Below are 27,447 nucleotides of genomic sequence, written 5' to 3'. Positions count from 1 at the left end.
TCCATGAATACCAGGAGATATATATGTATAGAATGTTTGGTGAAATATTGTTCAAATGACAGATACCTCCACCAAAAGAAAAACATATTAAATTGTGGTATATTTACACAATGGGATATTCACACAATGGGATAGGATTAGTACTGAAAGGAAGTAAAATGTCAGACAATACATAGGTAAAACTTTTGAAATATAATGCTGAGTATAAAAAGCAAGTCACAAAACACTGTATACAATATCATATCAATTATATTAAAATATCTTAATAATGGTATCTATATCCATCAGAACCATGGAGAACAACAGTTTTAAAGTTTTGGGGAAAAAAAAAAGCCTGACAATTTATAATTCGATATCAAGGGTAAATAGTATCATTCAGGAATGAAGGTAAAATAAAAATACTCTCAGGTGAAGGAAAACTAAGATAATTCAGTGCCAGATAATTTGTTCTAAAAGAGATGCTAAGGGAAGTTCTACAGACTGAAGGAAAATGATACCAGAAAGAAACGTGGGACCAGAAACATCAGGAATTAACGGGCGACCAAAATGTTAATTATTTGAGTAAATATGATAGGCTGTTCTTCGCCTATTTAGTCATTTAAATGATGATTACTCTGAGTGGCTGTTTGGTATATGTAGATGTAATACATAAGATAATTATAACAAAGGGGAGAGGAGTAAGGAGACATATATAGTGGTAAGGTTTCCAAATTCTACATAAAGAGGTAGAATATCTAGTTAGGGTTGACTGTGATAAGCTAAGTAAGTACACCGTTACTTAGAACAACCACTAAAAAATCTGTATAAAGAGACATAGTAAAAACAACAGCCATGGACAATTGGAAATCAAACTTTAAAAATACCATATACAACAGTACCGAAAATGAAGCACTTATGTATACATATAACACAACATATACAAGATTTCTATGCTGAAAACTACAAAACACTTATGAAAGAAATCAAGGACGACCTAAACATCCTTGATTGGAAGGACCCTGTGAAGATTTCTTTCCCCCTTAAATCGATCTACAGATTGATTTAATATACTTTATTCAAAAATCCTGGCATAATTTTTGCAGTAAAGCTGAGTATAAAATTTATACTCAGGTAAATGAATTAAAATATCCATAAAAATTTTGAAGAAAAATAAAGTTGCTGGAATTATACCACATTTTAATAACAAGCTACAGTAATCAAAGACAGTGCAATGTGGGCAAAGGGGGAGACACACTGATCAATCAGAAACAGAAAAAAGAAAATTAAAAGGCAAGTTACAGACTGAGAGAAAATATTTGCAAGTCACACACCTGAAAAATACTTATATTCAGAATATACAAATAACTCCCAAAACTCAACAGAGCAAAAAGCTTCAACAGATACTTCACCAGGCAGGATTTACAAAAGGCAAACAGCATATGAAAAGATATTCATCATCATTAGCCATCAGGCAAATACAAATGAAAACCACAATGAGATACCATTACATCTATTAGAATGACTAAAATAAAAACTACTGATAATACCAACAGTTACAAGGATGCATAGCAAATAGGGAATGCAAAATGCTATAGCCACTCTGGAAAACAGTTGGGCAATTCTTTATAAACTTAAACATATACAACAATTCCTTGTTCACACAAAAAGCTTAATGTATACTTCTGATCTTTCTATTCATAATCACCAAAATCTGGAAACAAGCAAATTTCCTTCAACTGATGTATGCATAAATAAACCTGGTACATACACACAATGGACTACTACTCAGCAATAAGAAGGAGTCAACTATTGACAAATGAAATAATTTGAAAGAATTTCAAAGGTATGCTGAGTGAAAGGAGCAATTATCAAAAGGTCAAATACCATATGATTCCATTTACAAGGCATTTTCCAATGGAAAAAGAACTATAGTGATGGAGAACATATCAGTGGTTGCCTGGGCTTATTAGTGGGAGGGAAGATGGTGTGACTGCAAATGGACATTTTTGGGATGTTGTAAATGTTCTCACGGTGATTGTGGTAGAGGTCATACAAATTCATAGGTGTGTTAAAATTCATGCAATTATATAAAAAATTCCATTTTGCTTTAGGGTAATTTAAAAACCAAAATAAATTACCCCAGGATCTTTTTATGAGAATGAAAAAATACAGAGACAAGATCAGAAGCAGGAACTATAGAGAATTCTGGCCTCTGAACTCTGTTTGGATAGTTGCCAATTACAGAACGTGGGGGCAAACTGCCCATAAGAGTGTAAAGGTTGTGACACTGTATGGAGTTCATACTCAGTTCAGTGATGAGACGGAAACTAAGGAGGTTTGATTATGGTGAATGGGAAAGAGGGGCACTTTTAATATATAATGAATTGTGATATCACTACTGTACATTTCTAAAATTCACAAAAAACAAGAGTGATTCACTTGCCAATCTCTTAGAGGATAGAAATAGATCCTCTCACCCCCAGATATGTATTAATACAGTTTTAGAATTCATCTTTGTCTCCCAACTATGCTTAATTAAATTTCTAGTTTTGATACCTGGACAACTGTCACAGATAGACTGGTACCTTAGTGAGGCTGAAAATCATATTTTCCATCTATCATCCTTTCCTCCAATAACACTGAGATTTTTTTGACATTAGTAAGACCAGTCTGGCCTGCATTCAACACTAGACTTTTAGAAGATCATTCTGCATGAGATAACTGCTTTAGAGACTGAGAATTTAGTTTTATTGTCTACATTTAGTAGATATGTGGCTGGTGTTGTCATAATTGTATGTGTTGTAAGTAACTCTTTGATATTTTATAAAAAAAATCTTTGGACTTTAAAAATGGGACCAAAAAATCTTTGGACTTTAAAAATCTTTCTTTGGTCTTTAAAGCTTAGAGCTGAATTAAGTAAACCTCAGTAGTCCTGAGTGGAAGACAGCCTCAGCTAAGGCAACCCTGTCTTATCCCAGAGACTTTATGAGACTAATCAAATTACACACTCATGGAAGGAAAGATTTTAAACTTTTTCTTTAGAATTTAACTGATAAAGACAAAGGGATTTAATTTTTATACTTTAATTTTTCCCTGGAAATTTAATATGGGAGAAGAATTCATATTGCTCAATTTTTAACAGTCTTATACTTTTAATAGTATATTATTTGGAGGATATTTATGCCGTTGTTTGGGTTCCTGGTCTAATCCAATGAGCTCTAATGGACAACATGAAGTAACATAGAATGATATAAATAAAGAAAGTGATATTTCACTGGGGTCCATAGTGGGTTGAGTGAATGTACATAAACTTAATTTCTGACTCACTTCAGAGTTTTTTTCTTTTTTTTAACATCTTTATTAGCGTATAATTGCTTTACATTGTTGTGTTAGTTGCTGCTGTATAACAAAGTGAGTCAGCTATACGTATACATATATCCCCATATCCCCTCCCTCTTGCGTTTCAGAGTTTTTAAAAATCATTTTGAGCAATATAAAAATTATCTTGCAATTTGTTACGTTCATGTATTTTTCATTCAGCAGCAATAGACCATTTAATTTGTCTAAAATGATGATAAGTTCAGAACACTAAATCTGTAACTTGAGATGAAATTCTGAAAGCAATAGAGGTTATATCATTGTTTGTAAGCATCACTCTAAATCTGTCATTTGACAACAAAGAACAGAGGAATTATCTGAATTTAAGCAAAAAAGGCCATCCAAATTCAGTCTTTCCCAAAAATACTATTTAATATTTCTTATCACAATATTAAATTACCATATGCTCCTTTATTTGCTTTCTGGTCACCAACAGGATAAACTATCTTTATGTCATCATTACTCTTCTTTTTCTTCTTTGGAGAATAAGCTTAAAGAAATGCAACAAAACATTTATTTTTAATAATGATGATGACAGAATTACCCAAGACAGGCTCTCTTTTCATGCCCAATAGGAAGTGAGCCTACATGCTAATTTCTATTTAGGATTGTGGGGAGGTATTGGAGAAGATGGAGGAATGCGAAAAACGATTACTCTTCAAATATTATCCCTTCAAGTTAAAAGATAGAAGGACAGAATTTTCCTCTGACAGAGAGAAAAGCTATACCTGGCTCAACTGTAACACGCCATTTTGTCTTTGTAGGGATGGATACCAATATAGCTACTGGCTGGAGACCCACCAGCCCACAGTGACAATTGCAACTCTTGAATGTACCTCACAGCCTAGCATAAGCAACCAAATACATATTCCTCCTTTGCGATAAAGGAAATTATAGTTCCTGTTTCTAACCATTTAGTAGGGCAAAGGATCCTCACAGCATGTGCGCTCAATGGGTTTTCATTAAGGCTGTCAAATGTGAGAGTGATCTGTCTTCTCATTGGAGCAGGTTCACCCAATATTCCTGTCCTCTCTTACTCTCTCTGTCCCTCTGGAAGCTGTCTACTTGGTGGAAGATGACAACATTATTATAGAGGAATAATTCAATTTCATTTGTCACCTTGATAAAATAAATTAATTTATATCCCACTTCTTCAGAAAAAGGGATTTGAGGCAACAAGTGTTTAAAAATGTCTTCTTGAAACTCTTTTCCTATTAAATGAGAAAGTTAACGGTTGTTGATGCAGGGATGTATATAGTTTCTAAAGTGATTTCTTTTTTGAAGGATGAAATTGCTATCATTATCTCAATGAGCTGAAGAGACTGAATTAGTCCATTCAGTAAGCATGCATGTATACAAACACACACAAAGATATACATATATACATACGATACTAGGTGCTCTGTGAAACAGAAAGGTGGGAGTTACAATATAATAGGTAATTAAGACAGTGGGAAGTATGGAATACATGTATTAAGAATAATACAAAGTACTATAAGTGATTCGAAGGACAGGTATCTTCCAATTACAGTTATCAAGAAAGACTTTTTGTAGTGTCCCTTACAGTGGAGCTTAAAGAATTCCAGGAGTTAAAGAGATGGACAGTGAGCATTTCAATCCAGGCTAGAAACTTGGATAAAGAGAGGCCCAGAAGTATACAAGTTCACTTGTGTTTTAGGAACGGTCAGCAGTCTCGTTTGATTAGACAATGAAATTAATTGAATGCTTACTATGGGCTAGAACTTTTGGGCTTTTTATGGGATTTAGGAGTATTTTCTTCTCACATGATGAAACTGTGATTCAAAGAGGTTAAATAATTTGTTCAAGCTATTTACATGGCTAGACAATGGTAAAGCAGGACTTCGACTTCAGCAGTTTGGCTCCAGAGCCTAAGCATATCACCCCTAGATCATATCTGCCTTCTTCAAGGAGGTAATGTGAAATAAAGTTAGGTTTGGGTTTGACCCTAGATGGTGATGAATGGTTGTCTAAGAAGTCTGAGCTTCATTTAAAACGTAATGGGGATCTTTAAGTTTTGAGGCCAGGAGAAAAAACTAGCAGAACAGAGTTTTACGTGTAATTATGTAGCAGTGTAAAAAATGGATCTGAGGTAGGTAAAAATAAGAGCCAATGGAGACTAGTTAGTAATCTACTTAAGTGACAAAGGGAGGCTCTCACATAGAAACAGGATTGATGGGACAGAGATAGGATTGATGGGATGCTATGATGATAACTCATGGAAGATTATTATTTTCTTTTCTGATACATTTAGTCACAGATAATTAAAACAAGTCTACATTTTTGTATTCTGGCCATGAAATTTTAATATCATTAATTAATTTAATAAATCCTACTACAGTCTTAAAATGTTAAAAATAACAGGAAGCTGGTGATACTGGGCATAACAAAGTAATGACTTGATGTTCTTCCTTTAAACTTTCATTTCTTCCCTTTTTTCCTTTCTTTGTTCCTTTCTATCTTTCTCTACCGCCTCCTTTCCTTTGTTCCTTTCTATCTTTCTCTACCTCCTCCTTTCCTTCTTCCCTGTGTTCTTTTCTGGTACTGTCTATTCTTTATGGCTGGCAAAATAGTAGAACACCATGTTGGTACGTGATAGCAATTATCTTACAAATTTTTAAGGTTTCAGTAGCAAAAAATACATTAAGTACAGGGAAGTTGGTTAGAACTGCAATATAGGCAAGCCTGTCTGCTGAACCACTTGATAAGGTTATTTTAATTTTTACGTGTATGTCTACTTTTCAACTTGAACTATTGATAGGGAAATGCCTAGAACCCTTCCCTGGCACAAAGCAGGTAGCAAGCGTGAGCAAACAGAGTTGTGTAAAAGGATCTTTTACATAAATACACAGACAAGCACTTTCTACATAGCTACATCAGCCCTTAAGGTTCTCACATTCATAATGTGGTCCATCTTGTTCTCTGTAATCAATTGTATTTTTCCTCGTATCTTCTCTTTTAATGCCACTTTCTTGCATTTTTTGTAAATGATAAGCCATTTTTTTCTCTAGAAGGGCTTGTTTCTAAAATATTAAAGAAGTATATTGGTTAACATCAACTTGCTGTGTAGAAATACAAATAAATATTTAAAATGTGATAGTATGTTGGAAATGAGCAAGACTTGTGACTTGTAAGGTTATTCTGAGTACAAATTTGGGAGGGTAGTAAGGGGTAAATTTCCACACATGGTCAAACATGAAGAATATATTTAACCCTTAGATGCAATTTATCTCACTGCACACCTTCAGGGTGTCTAGTTTCAGATCAGATAGCATCTCAATGCATTGCTCTCCTGGTGAATTTAGGCAATTTCAAATCATCTTCAGCTGGAGGATTCCTTAACCAAGAGTCACTCACGCCTAACATAGGTAAACATAATATCATACATGAAATTTGACTTCTCTCTGTAAATCTCTGGACTAATATTGACACTGGATGTGCCAGAAAAGAGATAGCGGCACAGAGGAAAACACCCAGAAATCCTCAGAGAATTTCCTAAAGTAGTCAGCAATGGAATGGATCACTATGTGTATGTGAGGAAACTATCCAAGACCAAAGACAGGATCATCCCAAAGGATTAAGAAAACAGTACTTGGCCCCTACCTATGACGCCTATTCTCACCAGCCACCCCAGAAAAACTTTGTAAGTCATAGGGCACTGGGTAGAGTACTAAAATGTCTTGCCTCAGTAGTGGGGAATAACTAGTCCCAGATTAAACATGGCTCTGGCCCCATCTAACAACTATTAAAAAGCAAGACCTATAAAAATCAAACCATTTCCAAATAAACTACCTATCTACATTCAAGAAAAAAAGCTAAGGAGTATTTATAAAAAGCTGAAAATATTCAGCACACACAATATAAAATTCAAGATATCTGGCATCTAATCAAAGAATACCAAGCATATAAAGAAGCACAGAAATATGACCCATAAAGTGAGTAATCAATCAAAAATGATCCAGAAATGATACAGCTGTTAGAATTAAAGATAACATTAAAACAGATAAACTAAAAATAGAGTTATCATATGATGCTACGATCCTACTTCTGGGCATATATCTGGAGAAAACTCTAATTTGAAAAGATACATGCACCCCAATGCTCACTGCAGCACTGTTTACAACAGTCAGGACATGGAAGTAACCTAAATGTCCATCAACATAGGAATGGATAAAGAAGATGTGATATATATATATATACACAATGGAATATTACTCAGCCATAAAAAAGAATTACATAATGCCATTTGCAGCAACATGGATGGACCTAGAGATCATCACATAAGTGAAGTAAGTCAGAGAAAGACAAATATCATATATCACTTATATGTGGAATCTAAGAAAATGATACAAATGAACTTATTTACAAAGCAACAATAGACTCAACAGACATAGAAAACAAACTTATGGTTACCAAAGGGGATTGCAGGGAGTGGGTGGAGAGATAAATTAGGAGTTTGGGATTAACATACACACACTACTATATATAAAATAGGTAAACAACAAAGGCCTGCTGTATAGCACAGGGAACTATATGCAGTATCTTGTAATAACCTATAATGGAAAAGAATCAGAAAAAGCATCTATCTATATATACCTATATATGTACAACTGAATCACTGTTGCACACTTGAACCTAACACGACTTGTAAATTAACTATACTTGAATTAAAATAAAACAAACATAACTACATTCCATATATTTACAAGGTAAACAAGAGACACGGAAGATATAAAAAGGGCCCAAATCAATATTTTTTTTAATGTGTGAGATGAGTAATGCAATGGATGCATTAATGGCAGAGTAGATATTGCAGGGAAAGAGATTAATTAATACGTGTTCAGAAAAAGAAACCATCTAAAATGAAACACTGAGAGAAAAAAAAAATTACAAAATGAGAGGCTGTGGCCAAGATGGCAGAGTAGGAAGACCCTGAGCTCACCTCCTTCCATTGGCACACCAAAATTAAAACTATCTGCAGAGCAACTGTGAGAATGACATGAAGACTAGCAGAAAAGATTTTCCACAACTAAAGATATAAAGAAGTAACCACAATGAGATGGGTAGGAGAGGAAGAGGTGAGGTATAGTCAAGAGCCACACCTTGGGGTAGGTGACCCACAAGAGGATAATCACAGTTGCAGAGGTTCTTCCCAAGGAGAAAGAGGTCCAAGCTCAACATCAGGCTCCCCAGCCAGGGGGTCCTGCACCAAGAAGACGAACCACAAGAACATCTGGCTTTGAAGGTCAGCAGGGCTTGTGTATGGGAGAACCAGAGGGCTGTAGGAAATAGTGACTCTGTTCTTAAAGGGCACATGTAAATCTCACATGTTATAAGTCCCAGCACAGAGGCAGTAAATTGAAAGAAGCCTGGGTCAGACCAACTTGTTCATCTTGGAGAGATTCCTGGAGAGATAGGAGGCAGCTGGCATTCCCTCTGGAGATGGAGATGCTGGTGGTAGCCATTTTGGGAGGCTTGTTCTACTATGAAGACACCAGTGCTGGTAAGTGCCATTTTGGAGTCCTCCCTCTAGCTTATTAGCACTGGGGGATGATCTTCTCACCAGGGAGCTGGCACCAGTCCTGGGATCCACCCGGGCCATACAACCAGCCTCACTGTGACCCACCATCTCCCAACAGGTGACTAGTTCCTAACCCAGCCACCACAGGCCCCATAGCCAGCCTTACCAGGACATGTCTTGCCCACCGGTTGGCTGGCACGAGACATGGGACCCCCTGGGACTTGTAACCAGCTGCACCAGGACCCAGCTATGTCCACCAGTGGGCAGGCAGCCATCACATGAGGCATGGCCTGGCAGCCAACCAGACCAGGGGCCAGCCCTGCCTACCAGCACACCGAAGTAGTCAGCCCTGCAACTGCAGAAGCAACAGAAGGGCCCATGCAGCCCCCATAGGGGACACCCCTAGAGCACAGAGCTCTCATGACCAGAGGGGAGTGTGCTGCTGGGGGTCACAGGATGGTACCTACATAAGGACACTTCTTCGAGATTGGGAAATTTAACCAATCTACCTAATACACAGAAATAAACACAAAGAATTAGGCAAAATGAGGAGAGAGAGCAATATGTTCCAAACAAAAACAAAACTTCAGAAAAAGAACTAAATAAAGTGGAGATAAACAATCTACCTGATAAAATTGAGTTCAAGGTAATGGTCATAAACATGCTCAAGGAACACAGAAGAAGATGGATGAACCAGTGAGAAGTTCAACAAGAGTTAGAAAACATAAAGAAGAATCAAACAGAACTGAATAATACAATAACTAAAATTAAAAATACACTAGAAGGGGGGCTTCCCTGGTGGCGCAGTGGTTGAGCATCTGCCTGCCGGTGCAGGGGACATGGGTTTGAGCCCTGGTCTGGGAGGATCCCACGTGCCGTGGAGCAACTGGGCCCGTGAGCCACAATTGCTGAGCCTGCGCGTCTGGAGCCTGTGCTCCGCAACAAGAGAGGCTGCGATGGTGAGAGGCCCGTGCACCACGATGAAGAGTGGCCCCCACTTGCCGCAACTAGAGAGGGCCCTCGCACATGGATGAAGACCCAACACAGCCATAAATAAATAAATAAATAAATAAAAATAAAAAAAAAATACACTAGAAGGAATCAACAGATTAGCTGATACAGAGGAACAGATTGGTGAACCGGAAAACAGAGTAGTTGGGATCACCCAAGCTGAACAGAAAAAAGAAAAAAAAGAGTTAAACAAAATAAAGAGAGTTTAAGACATCTCTGGACATCAACCACACTATCATTTGCATTACAGGGGTCCCAGAAGGAGAAGAGAGAGGGAAAGGGACCGAGAACTTATTTGAAGAAATAGATGAAAACTTGTCTAACCTGAGAGAGAAAACAGACATTCAGGTCCAGGAAGCACAAAGAAACGCAATCAAGATCAACCCAAAGAGGTCCACACCAAGACACATTATAATTAAATTGGCAAAAATTAAAGAAGGAATCATAAAAGCAGCAGGAGAAAAGCAACTAGTTATGTACAAGGTGACTCACATAAGACTCTGAGCTAACTTTTCAGCAGAAATTTTGCAGACCAGAAAAGAGTGGCACAATATATTCAAAGTGTGAAAGGGAAAACTATAACCAAGAATACCTGGCAAGGCTATCATTCACATTTGAAGGACAGCTCATAAGTTTTGTAGATAAGCAAAAGCTAAGAGTTCAGCACCACTAAACTGGCTTTACAAGAAATGTGAAAGGGACTTCTCTAAGCAGAAAATAGCACAACTAGAAATATGAAAAACACAAAAGGAAAAATCTCATTGGTAAAGGCAAGCATACAATAAAGGCAGTGGATCAACCACTTATAAAGTTAGTAGGAAAGTTAAAAGACAAAAGTGGTAAAATCATCTATATCCACTATAAGTAGTTAAGGGATACATAAAACAAAAAGATGTAAAATATAATATATCAAAACATTAAAAGTGGAGGGGAGAGTAAAAATGTAGGGTTGCTAGAATGCATTTGAATCTAAGAGATAATCAACTAAAATAATCATATATATATATGGGTTTTTACACATGAACCTCCCAGTAACCACAAACCAAAAATGTATAATAAAACACACAAAAAAGAGAAACAAATCCAAGCATAATATTAAAGATACTCATCAAGTCACAATGGAAGAGAGAAAAAGATTAAAGGAATGTAAAAGAACTACAAAACAACCACAAATCAATGAACAAAATGGCATTAAGTACATACATATCAATAACTGCTTTAAATGTAAATGGACTAAATGTTCCAATCAAATGACAGAGTGGCTGAATGAATACAAAAACAAGACCCATATATATGCTGCTTACAAGTGACTCACTTCAGATCTAAAGACACACAGACTGAAAGTTAAGGGGATGAAAAAAGCACTCCATACAAAATCTGGGGTAGCAGTACTTTTATCAGACAAAATAGACTTTAAAACAAAGACTGTGACAAAAAACAAGGAAGGATATTACATAATGATAAAAGGATTGATCCAGGAAGATATAACAATTGTAAATATCTATGTAGCCAACACAGGAGCACCTAAATACACAAAGTAAATGCTAACAAACATAAAGGAGAAATTGACAGTAACACAATAATAATAGGGGACAATAACACTCCACTTACATCAATAGATAGATCATCCAGACAGAAAATCAATAAGGAAACACTAGCCTTAAATAACACATTAGACCCAATGGATTTTATATATACATATAACATTCCATTGAAAAGCAGCAGAATACACATTCTTTTCAAGTACACATGGGACATTCTCCAGCATAGATCAATCACATGTTAGGCCCCAAAACAAGTCTAAATAAGTTTAAGAAGACTGAAATCATATCAAGCATCTTTTCTGACCACAAAGAAATCACCACAAGAAAAAAACCTGTAAAAAACACAAATATGTAGAGGCTAGACAACATGCTACTAACCAACCAATGGGTCACTGAAGAAATCAAACTAAACATACCTGGAAACAAAAGAAAATAGAAACACAATGATCCAAAATCTATGGGACAAAGCAAAAGCAGTTCTAAGAAGGAAGTTTATAGCAATATAAGCTTACCTCAGGAAAGAAAAAAATTCTCAAATAAAGAACCTAATCCACACCTAACAGAATTAGAAAAAGAACAAACAAAACTCAGAGTTAGTAGAAGGAAAGAAGTCATAATGATCAGAGCAGAATAAATGGAATAAAGACTAAAAAAAAAAAGGTGGAAAAAATCAGTGAAACTAAGAGCTGGTTCTTTGAAAAGATAAACAGAATTGATAAACCTTTAGCCAGACTCATCAAGAAAGAGAGAGCCCAAATAAATAAATCAGAAATGAAAAAGAAGAAGTTACAACCAACACCACAGAAATACAAAGGATAAGAGATTATTATGAACAATTATATGCCAATAAAATATACAGCCTAGAAGAAATATACATTCCCAGAAATGTACAATCTCCCAAGACTGAATTGGGAGGAAAATATGAACAAACCAATTACCAGTAATGAAGTTTAACCAGCAGGAACTGAGGGCTTCACTGGTGAATTCTACCAATATTTAAAGAAGAATTAACACCTATTCTTCTCAAACTATTCCAAAATATCAAAGAGGAAGGAAGAGTCTTCTAAACTCATTCTAGGAGACCAGCATCACCCTGATACTGAAACAAGACAAAGACACCACAAAAAAGGGAAATTACAGGCCATTATCACTGGTGAACCTAAGATGTAAAAATCCTCAACAAAATATTAGAAGTCAGAACTTGACAATACATTATAAGGATCACACACCACAATCAAGTGGGATTTATCCCAGGGATATAAGAATGGTTCAATATCTGCAAATCAATCTATGTGATACACCACATTAACAGTCCGAAGAAAAATCATATGATTTTCTCCATAGATGCAGAAAAAAGTTTTGACAAAATTCAACATCCATTTATGATAAAAAAAAAAACTCTCCACAAAGCGGGTACAGAGGAAGCATACCTCAACATAATAAAGACCCTTTGTGACAAACCTACAGTCAACATCATACTCAATGGTGAAAAACTGAAAGCATTTCCTCTAAGATCAGGAATAAGACAAGGATGCCCCATCTCACCACTTTTCTTGAATATAGTATTGTAAGTCCTAGCCATGGCAATCAGACAAGAAAAGTAATAAAATGCATCCAAATTGGAAAGGAAGATGTAAAACTGTCTGTTTGCAGATGGCATGATACTATATATAGAAAATCCTAGAGATGCCCCCCAAAGTTATTAGAACTAGTAAATGAATTCAGTAAAGTTGCAGGATACAAAATTAATATACAGAAATCTGTCCTGTTTCTACACACTAACAATGAGCTATCAGAAAGAGAAATTAAGAATCACATTTACAGTTGTATCAAAAAGAATACAATACCTAGGAATAACTCTAACAAAGGAGGCAAGAGACTTATACTTGAAAACTATAAGACATTAATGAAATAAACTGAAGACAAATGGGAAGATATACTGTGCTCATGAATTGGAAGAATTAATATTGTTAAAATGACCATATTACCCAAGGCAATATATAGATTCAATGTAATCCCTAACCCTAACCAATGGCATTTTTTAGAACTAAAACAAATAATTCTAAAATTGGGATGAAAACACAAAAGACCCTGAAGAACCAAAACAATCTTGAGAAAGATAACCAAAATCGTGGTTCCTGATTTCAAAGTATACTACAGAGCTACAGTTCAAAGCAGTATGGAGCTGGCACCAAAGCAGACACATATCACTGGAACAGAAGAGAGCCCAGAAATAAACCCACACTTATATGGTCAATTAATCTACAATAAAGGAGGCATGAATATTCAACAGGGAAAAGACAGCTTCTTCAATAAGTGGTGCTGGGAAAACTGGACAGCTACAGGGAAAGGATTAAACTTATTTACTTTCTCATACCATATACAAAAACAAATTCAAAATTGGATTAAAGACTTAAATGTAAGACCCCAAACCAATAAACTCCTAGGGGAAAACAGGCAGTATGCTCTTTGACATTGATGTTAGCATTATTATTATTACTTTGATCTATCTCCTCAGGCAAGGAAAACAAAAGCAAAGATAAACAAATGGGATACCAACAAACTAAAACATTTTCGGACATGTAGACTATTGGCAAAACAAAAGGCAGCTTACTGAATGGGAGAAGATATTTGCAAACGATACACCGGATAAAGGGTTAATATCCAAAATACACAACAGAATCTTACAACTCATCAAAAACAAAAAAAAACAAACAAAAAAACAAGCCAACTTAAAAATGGTCAGAGGACTTGCTCAACATGACTAATCTTCAGGGAAATGCAAATCAAAATCACAATAAGTTACCACCTCACCCCTGCCAGAATGGCTATCATTAAAAAGACAACTAATACCAAATGGTGAGGATGTGGAGAAAAGGCAACCCTCAAGGCACTGTTGGTAGGATTTTAAATTATTAGATGGTAGCAGCCACTACGGAAAACAGTATGGAAACTCCTCAAAAAATTAAAAATAGAGCTACCATATGACCCAGGAATTTCACTTCTGGGTATTTAACCAAAGGAAATACAAACACTAATACAAAAGATACATGCACCCCAGTGTTCACTGCAGCATTATTAACAGTAGCCAAGATATGGAAGCAACCTAAGTGTCCATCCATAGCCGAATGGATAAAGAAGATGTGGTCACACACACAATGGAATATTACTCAGCCATTAAAAATATGAAATCTTGCCATTTGTGACAACATGGATGAACTAGAGGATATTATAGCTAAGTGAAATAAGTCAGAGTAAGACAAATACTGCATATCACGTGTAGCATCTAAAAAATAAAACGAACAACAACAACAAAATAAAACAGATTCAGATACAGAGAAGAATATTCAGATTCAGATACAGGTGGTTTCCAGAAGGGAGGGGGTGGGAAGTGGGTGAAATAGATGTAGGGAATTAAGAGGTGCAAACCTCAAGTTATATAATAAATGAATCACAAGGACAAAATATATAGCATAGGGAATATGGTCAATAATATCATAATAACTTTGTATAAGGACAGAGGATTACTAGACTTATTGTGGTGATCATTTTATAATGTATGCAAATGTCAAATCATTATGTAATACACCTGAAACTAACATAATATTGTACACTGACTATATTTCAATTTAAAAATTACAAAATGAAAAGCATATCAGTGAAGTCTGGTACAATGTCAAGCAGCCTATTATGTCTGTAGAGAGGCAAGATAGGACAAAAAAAAATTTGATAATAATGTCCATTAAAATTGTTTCTATTCTACATAATACTGGAGGTTCTAGTCAGTGCAGTCAGGCAAGAAAAGGAAATAAAAAGGCATCTGTGTTCAATGAGAAGTTAAACTACTTTTATTTGTAGCAACATGATCATTCATGTAGAATATCGACTGGTACCTAGAATATAACAACTAGAACTAATAAGTGTTTTTATCAATACAAGATACGAAATGAATATTAAAAATTGTTTTTCTACATCCTAACCTCAATTGGAATTTGAAATTAAAAATACAAATTACAATAGCATAAATCATGAAATACATAGGGATGAATCTAGCAAAAGATGTGTAAGAGCTGTACACTTCAAATTACATGAGTACACGAGAAGAAAAATTAAGAAAACCTAAATAAATGGAGAGAGGTATTTGGTTCATGAGTTGGAAGACCCAGTATTATCAAAAGATCAATTCTGCCCAAACTGACCTACAGAGTCAATACAACTCCAATCAAAATCTCAGTAAAATTTCTTGGCAGAAATTGACAAGATGATTTTAAAATTTACACAGAAATGTAAAGGGCTTAGATTAACCAAAACAACTTCAAAATAGAAAAACAAACTTGGAAGGCTAACATTACTGATTTAAACAATTATTAAAGGTATAATAATCAAGGCAGTATAATAGACAAATAGGGCAAAGAGCAGAAAAGGAGTAAATTTAGACGAATACAACTGATTTTTGACAAAGAAGCTAAGACAGATCTCTTAAGTTTTTGACAGCCCTGTAACTTAAGCACATAGATTGGAGTAAAAATACAGATAATATCAAATCTGAAAGCAAAAAATATAAATATATTAAACACATACAAATGAATTGAAAACCTCTCATATTAAAACATGATTCAAAAAAGACAATTTAGAATAGCTGCATTGGAAATATCAATAATTCAAATAGCTCTGCCATTAAGATGCCTCAGGTAGCCTGTGGTGTTACCATGCTTACCATCAGTGGTCATGTTTAATGGACACTCCCAGTGCCATAATTTGATCCACTGCACTAGATGTCACTAAAATTGGCCAAGACTCCTTGAAAAGCAAATGTGATCAGGCAAAAATTAAGAGGAAACCTAGGGCATGCTGTTGCTACACGTCAAAGAGTGAAATTAGAACACTCTCTAACACGATACACAAAAATAAACTCAAAATGGATCAAAGACCTAAATGTAAGGTCAGACATTATAAAACTCTTAGAGGAAATCATAGGCAGAACACTCTTTGACATAAATTGCAGCAATATCTTTTTGATCCACCTCCTAGAATAATGAAAATAAAAACAAAACTAAACAAATGGGACCTAATTAAACTTAAAAGCTGCACAGCAAAGGAAACCATAAATAAAATGAATAGACAAGTCTCATAATGGGAGAAAATATTTGCAAATGAAGTGACCGACAAGGGATTAATCTCCAAAATATACAAACAGTTCATGCAGCTCTATGTCAAAACAAAGAAACAACCCAATCAAAAAATGGGCAGAAGATCTAAATAGACATTTCTCCAAAGAAGACATACATATGGCCAAAAAGCACATGAAAAGAAGCTCAACATCACTAATTATTAGAGAAATGCAAATCAAAACTACAATGAGATATCACCTCACACTGGTCAGAATGGCCATCAAAAAATCTACAAACAATAAATTCTGGAGAGGGTATGGAGAAAAGGGAACCCTCCTACATTGTTGGAGGGAATGTAAACTGGTACAACCACTATGGAGAACAGTATGGAGGTTCCTTAAAAAACTAAAAATAGAACTATGACTCTATTTTTGATCCAGCAATCCAATATGATCCAGCAATCCCCCTCCTGGCCACATATCCAGAGAAAACTATAATCTAAAAGAATACATACACCCCAGTGTGCGCTGCAGCACTATTTACAGTAGACAAAACACGGAAGCAACCTAAACATCCACCGACAGAGGAATGGATAAAGAAGATGTGGTACATATATACAATAGAATATTACTCTGCCATAAAAAAATGAAATAACGCCATTTGAAGCAACATGGATGGACCTAGAGATTATCATACTAAGTGAAGTCAGAAAGAGAAAGACAAATATCATGTGATATAACTCATATGTGGAATCTAATTAAAAAAAAAAAAGAAACAAATGAACTTATTTACAAAACAGAAACAGACCTACAGATATCAAAAACAAACTTATGCGTAACCAAAGGGGAAACGTGGTGGGGGAAGGGATAAATCAGAAGCTTGGGATGAATACACACACACTACTATATGTAAGATAGATAACCAACAAGGACCTACTGTATAGCACAGGGTACTCTACTCAATGTTCTGTGATAACCTATATGAGAAAAGAATCTAAAAAAGAATGAATATATGTACATGTATAACTGAATCACTTTGCTGTACACCTGAAAACTAACAATGTTGTAAATCAACTATACTCCAGTAAAAAAGTGGTGAAAAATTAAATACTAGAAAATAATAATTATAGTAAATTAGAATAAGCTGAGCTTGCCATATGGGTAATGAGTCCCTGACAATACTTAAAGGTACATGTATGAAGGGTAGAATAAAAGATTACCAACATATTTCAATTTCCAGTATTTAAAAAATTATATAGCAGTAGATAGCAGTATAACCAAATTATGTAAATCTTACACTTACATATAGGTTTGTCAACAACATACTACCTAAAATAATCATTTAGATTAGATTATTTTAGGTTAATATTTATTGACATGAAGAGTTGTCAATGTTATTTCGTTAAATGAAAAAGCAGTCTACAAAACAGCCTATAAGGAACAATAACATGAATTTATTTATTGCAATATGTAAATATTCATGGAAATATTATGCAATGTATGTGTATGTAGTTGTGTGTGTATGTATACCAATAAATAGGGTGGTGCTGGGATTACAAATGAATTTTCTTTCTCTTTATACTGATTTATACTCTAAATCATAAAATATTACATATTATTTAAGGTTCAAAACAGTTACTCTAAAAAAATTAACTGGTGGGGAAAAATTGAGAACTTTCTCCAAGAAATTCTGATTCTAAGAAAAACAATCAGTTATGTCATTTTTTTTCTATAGGAATTACAAGTGTAGTTTATGGTGTGAGATAAAGTCAAAAGTAGTTATATCAAAAATTAGAGAAGTACTTTTTATATTATGGTTGCAATATGACCAAAATATAGCAAAAATTTTTATAACTTTCAGTTCTGTATAATACAAATCATTTGGGGTAACTATTCTATCATCTCACAAAGTGAACTACATTCAAAAATCAAAACTATCAAAAGCTTGTCCTCAAACAGCCCCAATTAGAGCTTAAAGCTCATCCTACCTTCCTGTCACTCTCTTCTCTGCTTTTACGCCGTTGTTCCTCTATCCTAGCTTCTCTTTTAACATCTTCTCCGATCCTTGTTAGAAGTAACATCTCTTTTGTCTTCCATTCCTAAAGAGCACGATGTTACTGTATTCAGTATGTATTCACAATAAACCAACAAGCAAGTTAGAACAAGTCAAGAGCCTAACAGAAATCAGGTCAAGCGTAACTGAAGTCATACGTTGGCTTTAGAAAGCGCTTTCTTCACTGCACTCCTATTAGGAATGCAGGGATGGTTATTTTTAACTAAAGCTAAATTAAAAATTTTTGCCTTTCCACACTGAGGGCTATAGGAGAGTTAAACAGTATCTAGTAACTTTCACCATCATCACTTTAAGAGCAGATATTAGCTCATATATGTAGTTTGTGGTGTCATTCTCATTTTATGTAACAACATGCATATCATAGCTGTGAAGAAAGATCAACGTGGGTAAAATGCTTAGACTTGAAATGACTTCAAGAAGTATGATGGACAGCTCAAATTATTTACAAATGAAATAACTGTACACAATTTTTCTCTCAATATTTTAAATTTGTTGTCTCTCACCTCTTCAATTTTTCTACGAAGACTAAGTTTTCTTCTTGTGTGTTCCCGCTGTTGTCTTTCTTCTCTGTCCATCTGGATTAGGCGTTGCTCTTCTGCTGTGTGCTCAAGATGTTCTAATTCTCTACTTATCATATCCAAATATCTAAGTAAAAATGAAAATGTAAGTGAAGGTGAATTGGGAGTTTTCCTTATTATGGCATCATCTGCTTTGATAGTCCAAAACTACTTCCTTTCTTGCTTTATATTTCTTGAGCAACAGGAATTTAACTGTTTTTCTATCAGCTCTGTTCATGGACTTTAAGCCAGCCTGACCCATGAACTCACCATATTTTATTCATTATACAGATCTCCCTACTATATATATAAGAATCTGTTGTTATGGCCAAGACAATGATAAAATGTGGAGCAGACTGATTAAAAACATTTTGTACAGTACATATTCACAATAGGCTTAGGAATATGAGTTTGCGAAGAAGACTGAAATAACTGAAACACTGACTTCAAATCTGGAAAAAATCAGATTTGAATTTCCTTAGAAAAGATGTGTGTTGAGCCCCTTGTAATTTATAAGGCCTTGAACAAATCTTGCATCTATAGTCTGGGTCTCTGGTATGTCAATCTGTATTATGGAACTACCATGGAACATAAAATCAGGTAATGCAGCTTAATTTCTCACCTTAATAGAGGAGGAGGAAAGAACTATACTAAGAAATGGTCTTGACCATGGAAAGGTAATGATTGAATGTAAGTAGATAATATCTAAAGAGCTTGCAGTTTTTTTGGTTTTTTTTTTTGAGATAATGCACGTTTATATTAGTATTAGATAAAGTTATACCAAACCTCCTTTTTTGACTTTGCATTAATTTCCTCAAACTTAATGCTGTCAGCGCTTAAAGAAGACCCATAAAAAACTATTATTAGAGGCATGTGCTAAAGATACTTTCCCACCATCTCCTACTATAGGAAGGATTTTGGATTTGATTAATTCTTCAGTTATCAGCTTGGATTGCCTCTTGGACTCCCAGAAACTCTATCTTCTCTAGTAGAAGTTCATCTTTAGCCTTGGCACCCAAGTTTCCAATTCCTGTACCTCTTGATCTCCCTTCCTCTCCACACTGAAAGAGTGGAGTTAAATAGCATCCAGTACTTTAAAAAATTTCCTACCATCAATTATTTGCAGTATTTTGCAACTTATTTGGGTCCACATTATATACATAAAATATGCATTAACTTCAATCTCACCTGTGCCTTATTAATCGTTCCCGGTCCTTAATAGATGGGGTGCCCTCCTGTAACAACCAATTTTGGAACTGTGCAACATCAGAACGTCCAGGTATTTGATTGTCTTCCTGTAGTTTATTTACTTGTTTTGCAAGCATTTTCTATTAAGAAAAAGTGTGTATCATATATATGTATATGTATGTATATGTGTGTATATATGTATACATAAATTTTTTAAAACATTTCCCAGAAAACTGTCTTTTGATATGCCTTTTTCATATTTAGCGTTTAGTAAAATTCCCATACTTTGTAAATAACTAATTCTGTTTAACTGTATTTAAATCTTTTTTTTTTTTAAAGATTTTTTTGATGTGGACCATTTTTAAAGTCTTTACTGAATTCGTTACAATATTGCTTTTGTTTTATGTTTTTAGTTTTTTGGCCCTGAGGCATGTGGGATCCTAGCTCCTGGACCAGGGATTGAACCCACACCCCCTGCATTGGAAGGTGAAGTCTTAACCACTGGACTGCCAGGGAAGTCCCTAACTGCATTTAAATCTATTTTGAATCCACAGCAGACATGGACAACTGAACCAAAGTAAAGATTTCTCTCTCTGAAAATAAACGATAAATATTTCAGCTTATTTTTCTACCCAATCTGAAGAAATTTAGAAAAATGGAAGAAGCGGAGGAGAAACTGTAGGCATAGAGGAGGAAATGGGAGGAAATATAGAACACTTAAAAGTACTGGGGAGTCATCCTCATTTCTATACAACTCTCTTGACCTTAGAACATAAACTTGTAAAAGTACATATATGAGCACCTTTCTCATTTTTACCCAACTCTCTTGACTCTAACGCCTGAATTCACTCACACAGGCACACACGTGCACACACTCTCACACAAACTTTGAGTGAAAATGTGAAAGGAAGTCACTAACTTTACCCACTCACTCTATACCAATCATTCCACTTCACCTTTAAGGACATTTTTTTACTGTATGGACACAGCCACATGTGTGTGGGTACAAACATACAGTGCACATGTTCTTTGAGTCACCTTTAGGATGTGATAACTATTCATACTGTTCCTCTCCTGTTACTTAAGCTGTTTTGGTTTACAGCTTAAGAATCTTGCTACTACAATGGACTCTTCCCATTGGTCCCAGCTCACGTAGAAGGGACACATCTGAGTAGTAATTTAATTACTAAATTTTGTCAGCTACTACTGGCATATTAATAGATGACTTGGTCCCTTTCCTTCTCTTGGCACAAAATATCAACCTCAAAATATTATTTACTACTGCTCTAAATTTTTACTTGGAAAAATTAAGTTATCAAAATTCAAGGTAAAATATTATAAGAAAATACTTTGTATACAAACCTTTCTTCCAAACTCTATGTAAAAAAAAACCAAATTTAAGTATTTAACTTACTTGTTCTCTTATATAGTTTCTTTCAAAGTCCAATTTTAAACTGGTAAGATATTGCCTGTACTTATTCAATTCCCTCAAGGTACATACAATCTAAAAAAAAAAAAACAAAACAATAATAACAACAAAAATATATAAATACAAATATTTTAAAATCAAAGCAATTACTTTCCAGAGCAAAAATGACATTTTGATATCAAGTAATAAATTACTAACAATTTTGTAAGTAATAGCTCTCTAAAAATTGTTAATCAATAGGAAACTGTTATCCAAATAACATTACTTTATTAATATGACTTATGCCATGATAAGGAATTGACTACACACAATTGGAGCTATTAAAATACCAATGTAATAATAATGTTCAACCCCAATAAGAATAGAGTCTATCAGGACTCTATCAGGCTGATTTTGCTAGGTTCTTATTTTGTCTAAAGTTTTTAAAAAGTATACGGGACATAATCCTTGACAAGCATACATGCCATTAGAGACAGAGAAAGAGGACTATGATACAGTTGGGAAAATTATTTGTATATCCTCAAATTATTTGGTAATCATCTTTTGGTATTACAAAGAAAAAAGGTAAATGAGAAAGTAGTTTCACTTAGAAAACAACTGTTGTCCGATTTCCTTTGATCCAAATACTGAATAATTTATGGACTTTTCCATTAAGTATCTCTTATGACCAAGTTAAAGGTGATACAGGTCACCCAGTGAGGTACAGAAGCAAGCTTATACCAAGTCTTGGAGGTTTTCAATGATTAAAAAGAAATTATCTTCAACTCACTCTATTATTGCTGGTGATGTAGCCACCTTTCTTTAATCTCCTCAAGATGTCTTTACGCTTATGGTAGGCTCTTAAATGTGGATCATGGAGACTTTTATATTGGTTTTCCAAAAGTCGACAATAAGGATCAGTCAGGTTAAAACCATAAGAAGGTCGGAAAAGCTGCAAACATAGATTTAAACATATTATAAACATACAATTAATGAATTTTACTTTTAATATCAACCTATTAAAACACCAGATTGTTCACTGAAAATAAAGCATGCAAGAAGAATGTGAAGTGGGGAAAAACCAGCAATAGAAGAATTTGGAATGGGTAATGTTAATTGCTCATCCCTACCTCTTTTCTTCACTGACCTGAATTATTCTAAAAATCCACCCTCACTCAATTAATCCACCCCCCCCCCATCTCCATCAGCTCCTGACCCAAAGGTAGAAAATGGAGGAGGAAAGGAAAAGAAAGGGAATAGGATAAAATTTGTTTTTAATGTATAAAGCTAATACTAAGATTCTCCCTTTTCCTCCTCCCTCTTCCAGATCAAGGCACTGCATTAGAAGGATAAAGGGATAATATCAATTATCATGATTATATCTCAATAATCTGAAAATGAAGGAAAATAGAAAATCTTTCACAAAGATGCATTGAAACAACTCTGACAAAAAATAGAAGTAAAACTCAGATGTTAAAGATGATGAATTACAGAGTTACTGTATTTTGAGTTCTTATCTAACACAAGAAACCCAATGATTTCTGAGCACTACAGTCTGGAAAAAATTCAAGGTCTATATTATACAGTTCAACATATTGAAGAACCAATTATGAAGGATATTGGTAGGGATTGAGGTTTCTCCATATGTGTAAAGACCAAATACAACCTTATGAAGTAGTCATTAACATATAAAAGAAGGAAAATATCAGCTAATAGTCATATTGCTATATCTGTTACTTTAGAGGAAGCAGATGAATTATTTAATCTCATCTGTAAGTTAAAACATTACAAAGTGAGGGGGTTTAAAATTTTGGGGGGGATGTGAGTACTTAGTCCATTTTCCAAAAATTTTTCAATAGCAGGATGGTGATAATGGGTAATGGGAGAATCTCTGAAAGGGAAAAAGTAGAGGATGGAAGCAGGTGTGGAAGTCGTCCAAATGTTGTCTTTGCATCCTATCTTTGTGCTTTCCTCTAGGTTTTCTTGGCCAGAACAACAGAAATTTTAGTCTAAAGTGATGTCAAAGCAGGAATTGGCTCAAGTGAAAGGCAGTTGGAATGTGTGGGAGATGTGGCAAATCTGAGAGCACATGCCCTGTCTGCAGGCATCTAATTCAATTTATATGGCCCCACACATTGTGCATCAATCCAGAACTGTCTGGAGGTACCTATTTGTGCTCAGTCTGTGTTCTGTCTGGCGGTAGCCACCTCAGTCAGATTCTGAACACTAAGGAGCCTGGGTTGGGACCCTAAAAAGAGCTCCCTCAAGGTAAGTATGAGGATTCTTCTTACGTCGACAAAAGGGGAGACTGGGGAACCTGATAGGACGCTAGTGTTCCTTACCCATTTAAAAGCTTCCTGGTAAGTTTCTGACCACTTGCTTAATACCAGACTTTATTCTCTTCCAAGCGGTCTAAGTTGTAACGTAGAATTCCTAATTACCAAAGCTTCCCTGAGAAGGCAAGAAAAAAAAAAAAAAAAGGGAATCCTATAGGGCAATGTCTTAAATTCAGTGAGACCAGATAAGAAGTTCATATCTTTCCTGTAAGGGAAACAGTCAAAAATCATGAGTCAAGGAGTGGATTGTTTCTTTTAGATGTTGATGTTTAGCTGTCAACTTCTTTTAGATGTTGAATTTTAGCTTTGATGGCCTATGTTTCTCAAAACCAGCCCTGGACTAGTGACCTATAAACAAAGAACACCTTTCATATTGGGCTGCCCAAAAAGTTCGTTCGGGTTTTTCAGTAACATCTTACCGAAAAACCTGAATGAACTTTTTGGGCAACCCAATACAAACCCATTTATTAGTGTCAGGGTAACCCATCTGTTGTCGATTAAAATAATTGGAAAGAAACAACTAAAAGTGTAAATATAAAGCACTACTTCATTGAGGAGATTGATATCCTTCTTTTTCTTTCAGTACAAAGTCAGTCTTCAGGGAAATTGGGCCTAATTATGATTAAATGAAGAGTTTGGGGGAAAATGAATGTAATAAAGAACAGAGAACATCTTTTTAAAAAGTAGTTGACAAGTGAATTATTATTTGACAGAGAAAATGGTAATACAGCAAACAATATTTGAGGAAGTAGACAGAAGACAGGGTTAAGTTTACATAATAAAAAGGAGTGATATAGGTTTCAAGCATGCTTTAGGAAAGCTGGTTTGTGTGTATATGACTTAGTCAAATTGTGTGAGGTTGGCATATTTTTAGTTAACTTGCTGTATTCTAGTAGAAAAGATTTCTTTTTAAAAAGGGAAATTATGTATTTTCCAAAAACAAAATTTACTTTAAGAAATCATGTTTATTAGGCAAGTATCAAATATGAAGGGCCCCTACTCATTTCTGATGACATCATAAATACTAGATGAGTAAGGGGGTAACTCAGAATTCTTCCTTGTAGAATTTTTTGCAATACTGATCAAAGCAACTGCTCAAAAAGAATGTATTGAACCTCCTTCAGTGTTAAGTACTGAATCAAGGAATGGGGAGGTTTGAGAGAGGGGGTCGCACTGAGGACTAAAAACATGAAAGAGTTTGAGGGCAGTATACACTATAACCCAGTAAGATTTGGGAGTTGAGGAGAAGAGCAAAGGGTATGCCAGGTTTGGGAGGCAAGGTGAACAAAGTCACAGAAGTATTAACATGGTCTGTGTGAGTAGGTATAAAAGACCCCAACTAGAAAAAGCAGAGGCTCTGCACTGGAGAAAAGACTGGATGGGGAGGCTGGGGCAAATCACGGAGTCTCCTCAGGGAGACAGAGCCTTGTTTTCCTGAAGTGAGGTTAAAGGACTAAACACTTTAATTCATTTCAACTCTACTCTTTTTCGCACTTCGTGTGTGAAGCAGAATTCAGCTCAAAACAAAGAGAGGTGTTCTGTAATGAGAGTTCTGTCCAAGTTATTATTGGTTAAAATCATAACATATAATTAAATGCCAGCCAGTACAGATAACCGTCCACCTTTCGACCAAACATATCTCTAAGTGAATTAAATTTCAATAAATAGGTATAAATGAAGTGTTATTATAAAGTTAATTTATAATTTATGGAATCATAATAAGACAGAACTAAGAATCTAAACTTTCTAGCCCATGATTCTGTCCAAATCATACTAGATGAACTTGCTTGGTACGCATCCTGAACAACACCTTAGGATAGGAGAGGTACGGAACATTAGTGCAAATTCCCTCAATGCACTTCACGTGATGTAGCTAGCGCCTGAATTTAACAGCAGTCGAAAAGGACAAAGAAACCAACGTAAGACAATTAAACATCACTTTACCTTTTCACTTAGTTTCGTGGTATAGTATACAGGGTTGCTTCCTGGGATCACAGGCAGCTTCACCCCAAGAGGCAGATCCAGTAGTTGAGCTGCTCCGACCCCCGGAAAGTGGGTTTTGTGCGCGCCCTGTCAGGTACAATTGGGGAGTTTTGTCTTTCCTTTAGGTATGTTAGTTTAGGCCAACCTACTGTTACTCCAACCTAAGGAACTGAAGGGTCCAGCCCCGCCACACAGCCGGGAAGACCTCCGCTTCCGGGTTACCAGCTCCCTCCCGCTGGCGCCACGGCCAGTTGCGGCCAGTGCTGCCCGAGCCCCGCCACGTGCCGCGCCGCATGAGGGCGCCAGAAGCTGGACGGTTACGGACCGCACGTGACCGTCCGCGGCACCGCGCCCCCCCCCCCCCCCCCACGCCCTCCCGGCCGGAGGCCTGGTAGAGGGCAAGGATGACTAGTCTTCGCTGACACTCACGTCTCCGCACTGCTGGCTGTCCGCGGCCAGGCCGCTGGTGGCCGTCTTGGTAGCCGCGACGTTGGCAGCCTTGGAGCAGGCGCTGAGGTACAACTCCATAGCCGGCCTGGGCCCCTCTGCGCCGCCACCGCCCTCCCCTCTCGCTTCCCCTCGCACCCCTTTCCCGTCGTTGTTCCTCGGTCCCCACCGGGCCGGAATGGTCGGTACCCCGCGTACCGGAGGCCCACCCTCGCGGCGTTACAGGCTCCGAACGTGCGGGCGCCGCAACAGCAGTGCCCTCCGCGAGGGCCGGCCCCTTGCGCCGGAGGCCCGGGCGCCTCAGAGCTGGGGAAATCGGTACTAGGGGCCTGGTCCCAGCGCGCCAAGGTCGAAATATCTTTCCTCTCTGAACCCTACAGCCCTCAGTCAAACCAACTCAGAATCAAAATGTATAAAGCTTTGCTGGCCTGTTAGCTGGCTAATTTCTCCTGGCCTCCGGGAAGGTTTGGTTCCATGCAAAAAACAAAAAAGAGTGACTGTGCAGCCCAATTTAGGGCCAGAGGCCTGGCTTTCTACATGCCCCGCCCCCCCTTGTAGACTGTGACCATACCGCATCCCCAGGCTCCCATAACCTCTCCCCACCCCACTCCAGGTCCCACAGGACGTACTGTACTCCGACCCCCCCTCTAGTCTTCCTCTTTCATTTCTAGCTCTGTCTCTCTCTCCCAATCCCTCCTCTCCACCTCTCTTGCCCTTCTCCTATATGCCTCTTTCTCCTCCTCTCAACCATCCAGCCAAAATTTATAAAGTGCCTGACACCTTTGGGCCAGTCATCTGAGCTGGGTACTAAAGGATACAGTGATGAGAAAAAAATATGGTCCCTTTCTTCAAGGAGCTAACTAGACTGTGGGTACTTTGAGGGCAGAGACTGT

The 27,447-nt window shown here is 36.3% G+C and overlaps 1 protein-coding gene across 1 annotated transcript in view; it reads right to left on the bottom strand.

Moving 5' to 3' along the window:
- Positions 1 to 26,635, bottom strand: part of FSIP2 (fibrous sheath interacting protein 2) — a 129,866-nt gene extending 103,231 nt beyond the window's left edge. Inside the window, exons 1-9 of the mRNA XM_059928283.1 lie at positions 26,537 to 26,635; positions 26,069 to 26,194; positions 22,579 to 22,740; positions 21,795 to 21,884; positions 20,381 to 20,520; positions 19,139 to 19,280; positions 18,550 to 18,660; positions 6,272 to 6,398; positions 3,758 to 3,847 (exon numbers count right to left, since the gene is read on the bottom strand). Of these exons, the coding sequence (XP_059784266.1) occupies positions 3,758 to 3,847; positions 6,272 to 6,398; positions 18,550 to 18,660; positions 19,139 to 19,280; positions 20,381 to 20,520; positions 21,795 to 21,884; positions 22,579 to 22,740; positions 26,069 to 26,194; positions 26,537 to 26,635 (1,087 nt within the window). The remainder of the gene's footprint in view (positions 1 to 3,757; positions 3,848 to 6,271; positions 6,399 to 18,549; positions 18,661 to 19,138; positions 19,281 to 20,380; positions 20,521 to 21,794; positions 21,885 to 22,578; positions 22,741 to 26,068; positions 26,195 to 26,536) is intronic.
- Positions 26,636 to 27,447: the final 812 nt, after the last annotated feature.

This window comes from Balaenoptera ricei, chromosome 7, assembly GCF_028023285.1.
Source record: "Balaenoptera ricei isolate mBalRic1 chromosome 7, mBalRic1.hap2, whole genome shotgun sequence".
In the NCBI taxonomy this organism is placed as follows: Eukaryota; Metazoa; Chordata; class Mammalia; order Artiodactyla; family Balaenopteridae; genus Balaenoptera; species Balaenoptera ricei.
This window is presented reverse-complemented; position numbering and strand designations above follow the sequence as displayed.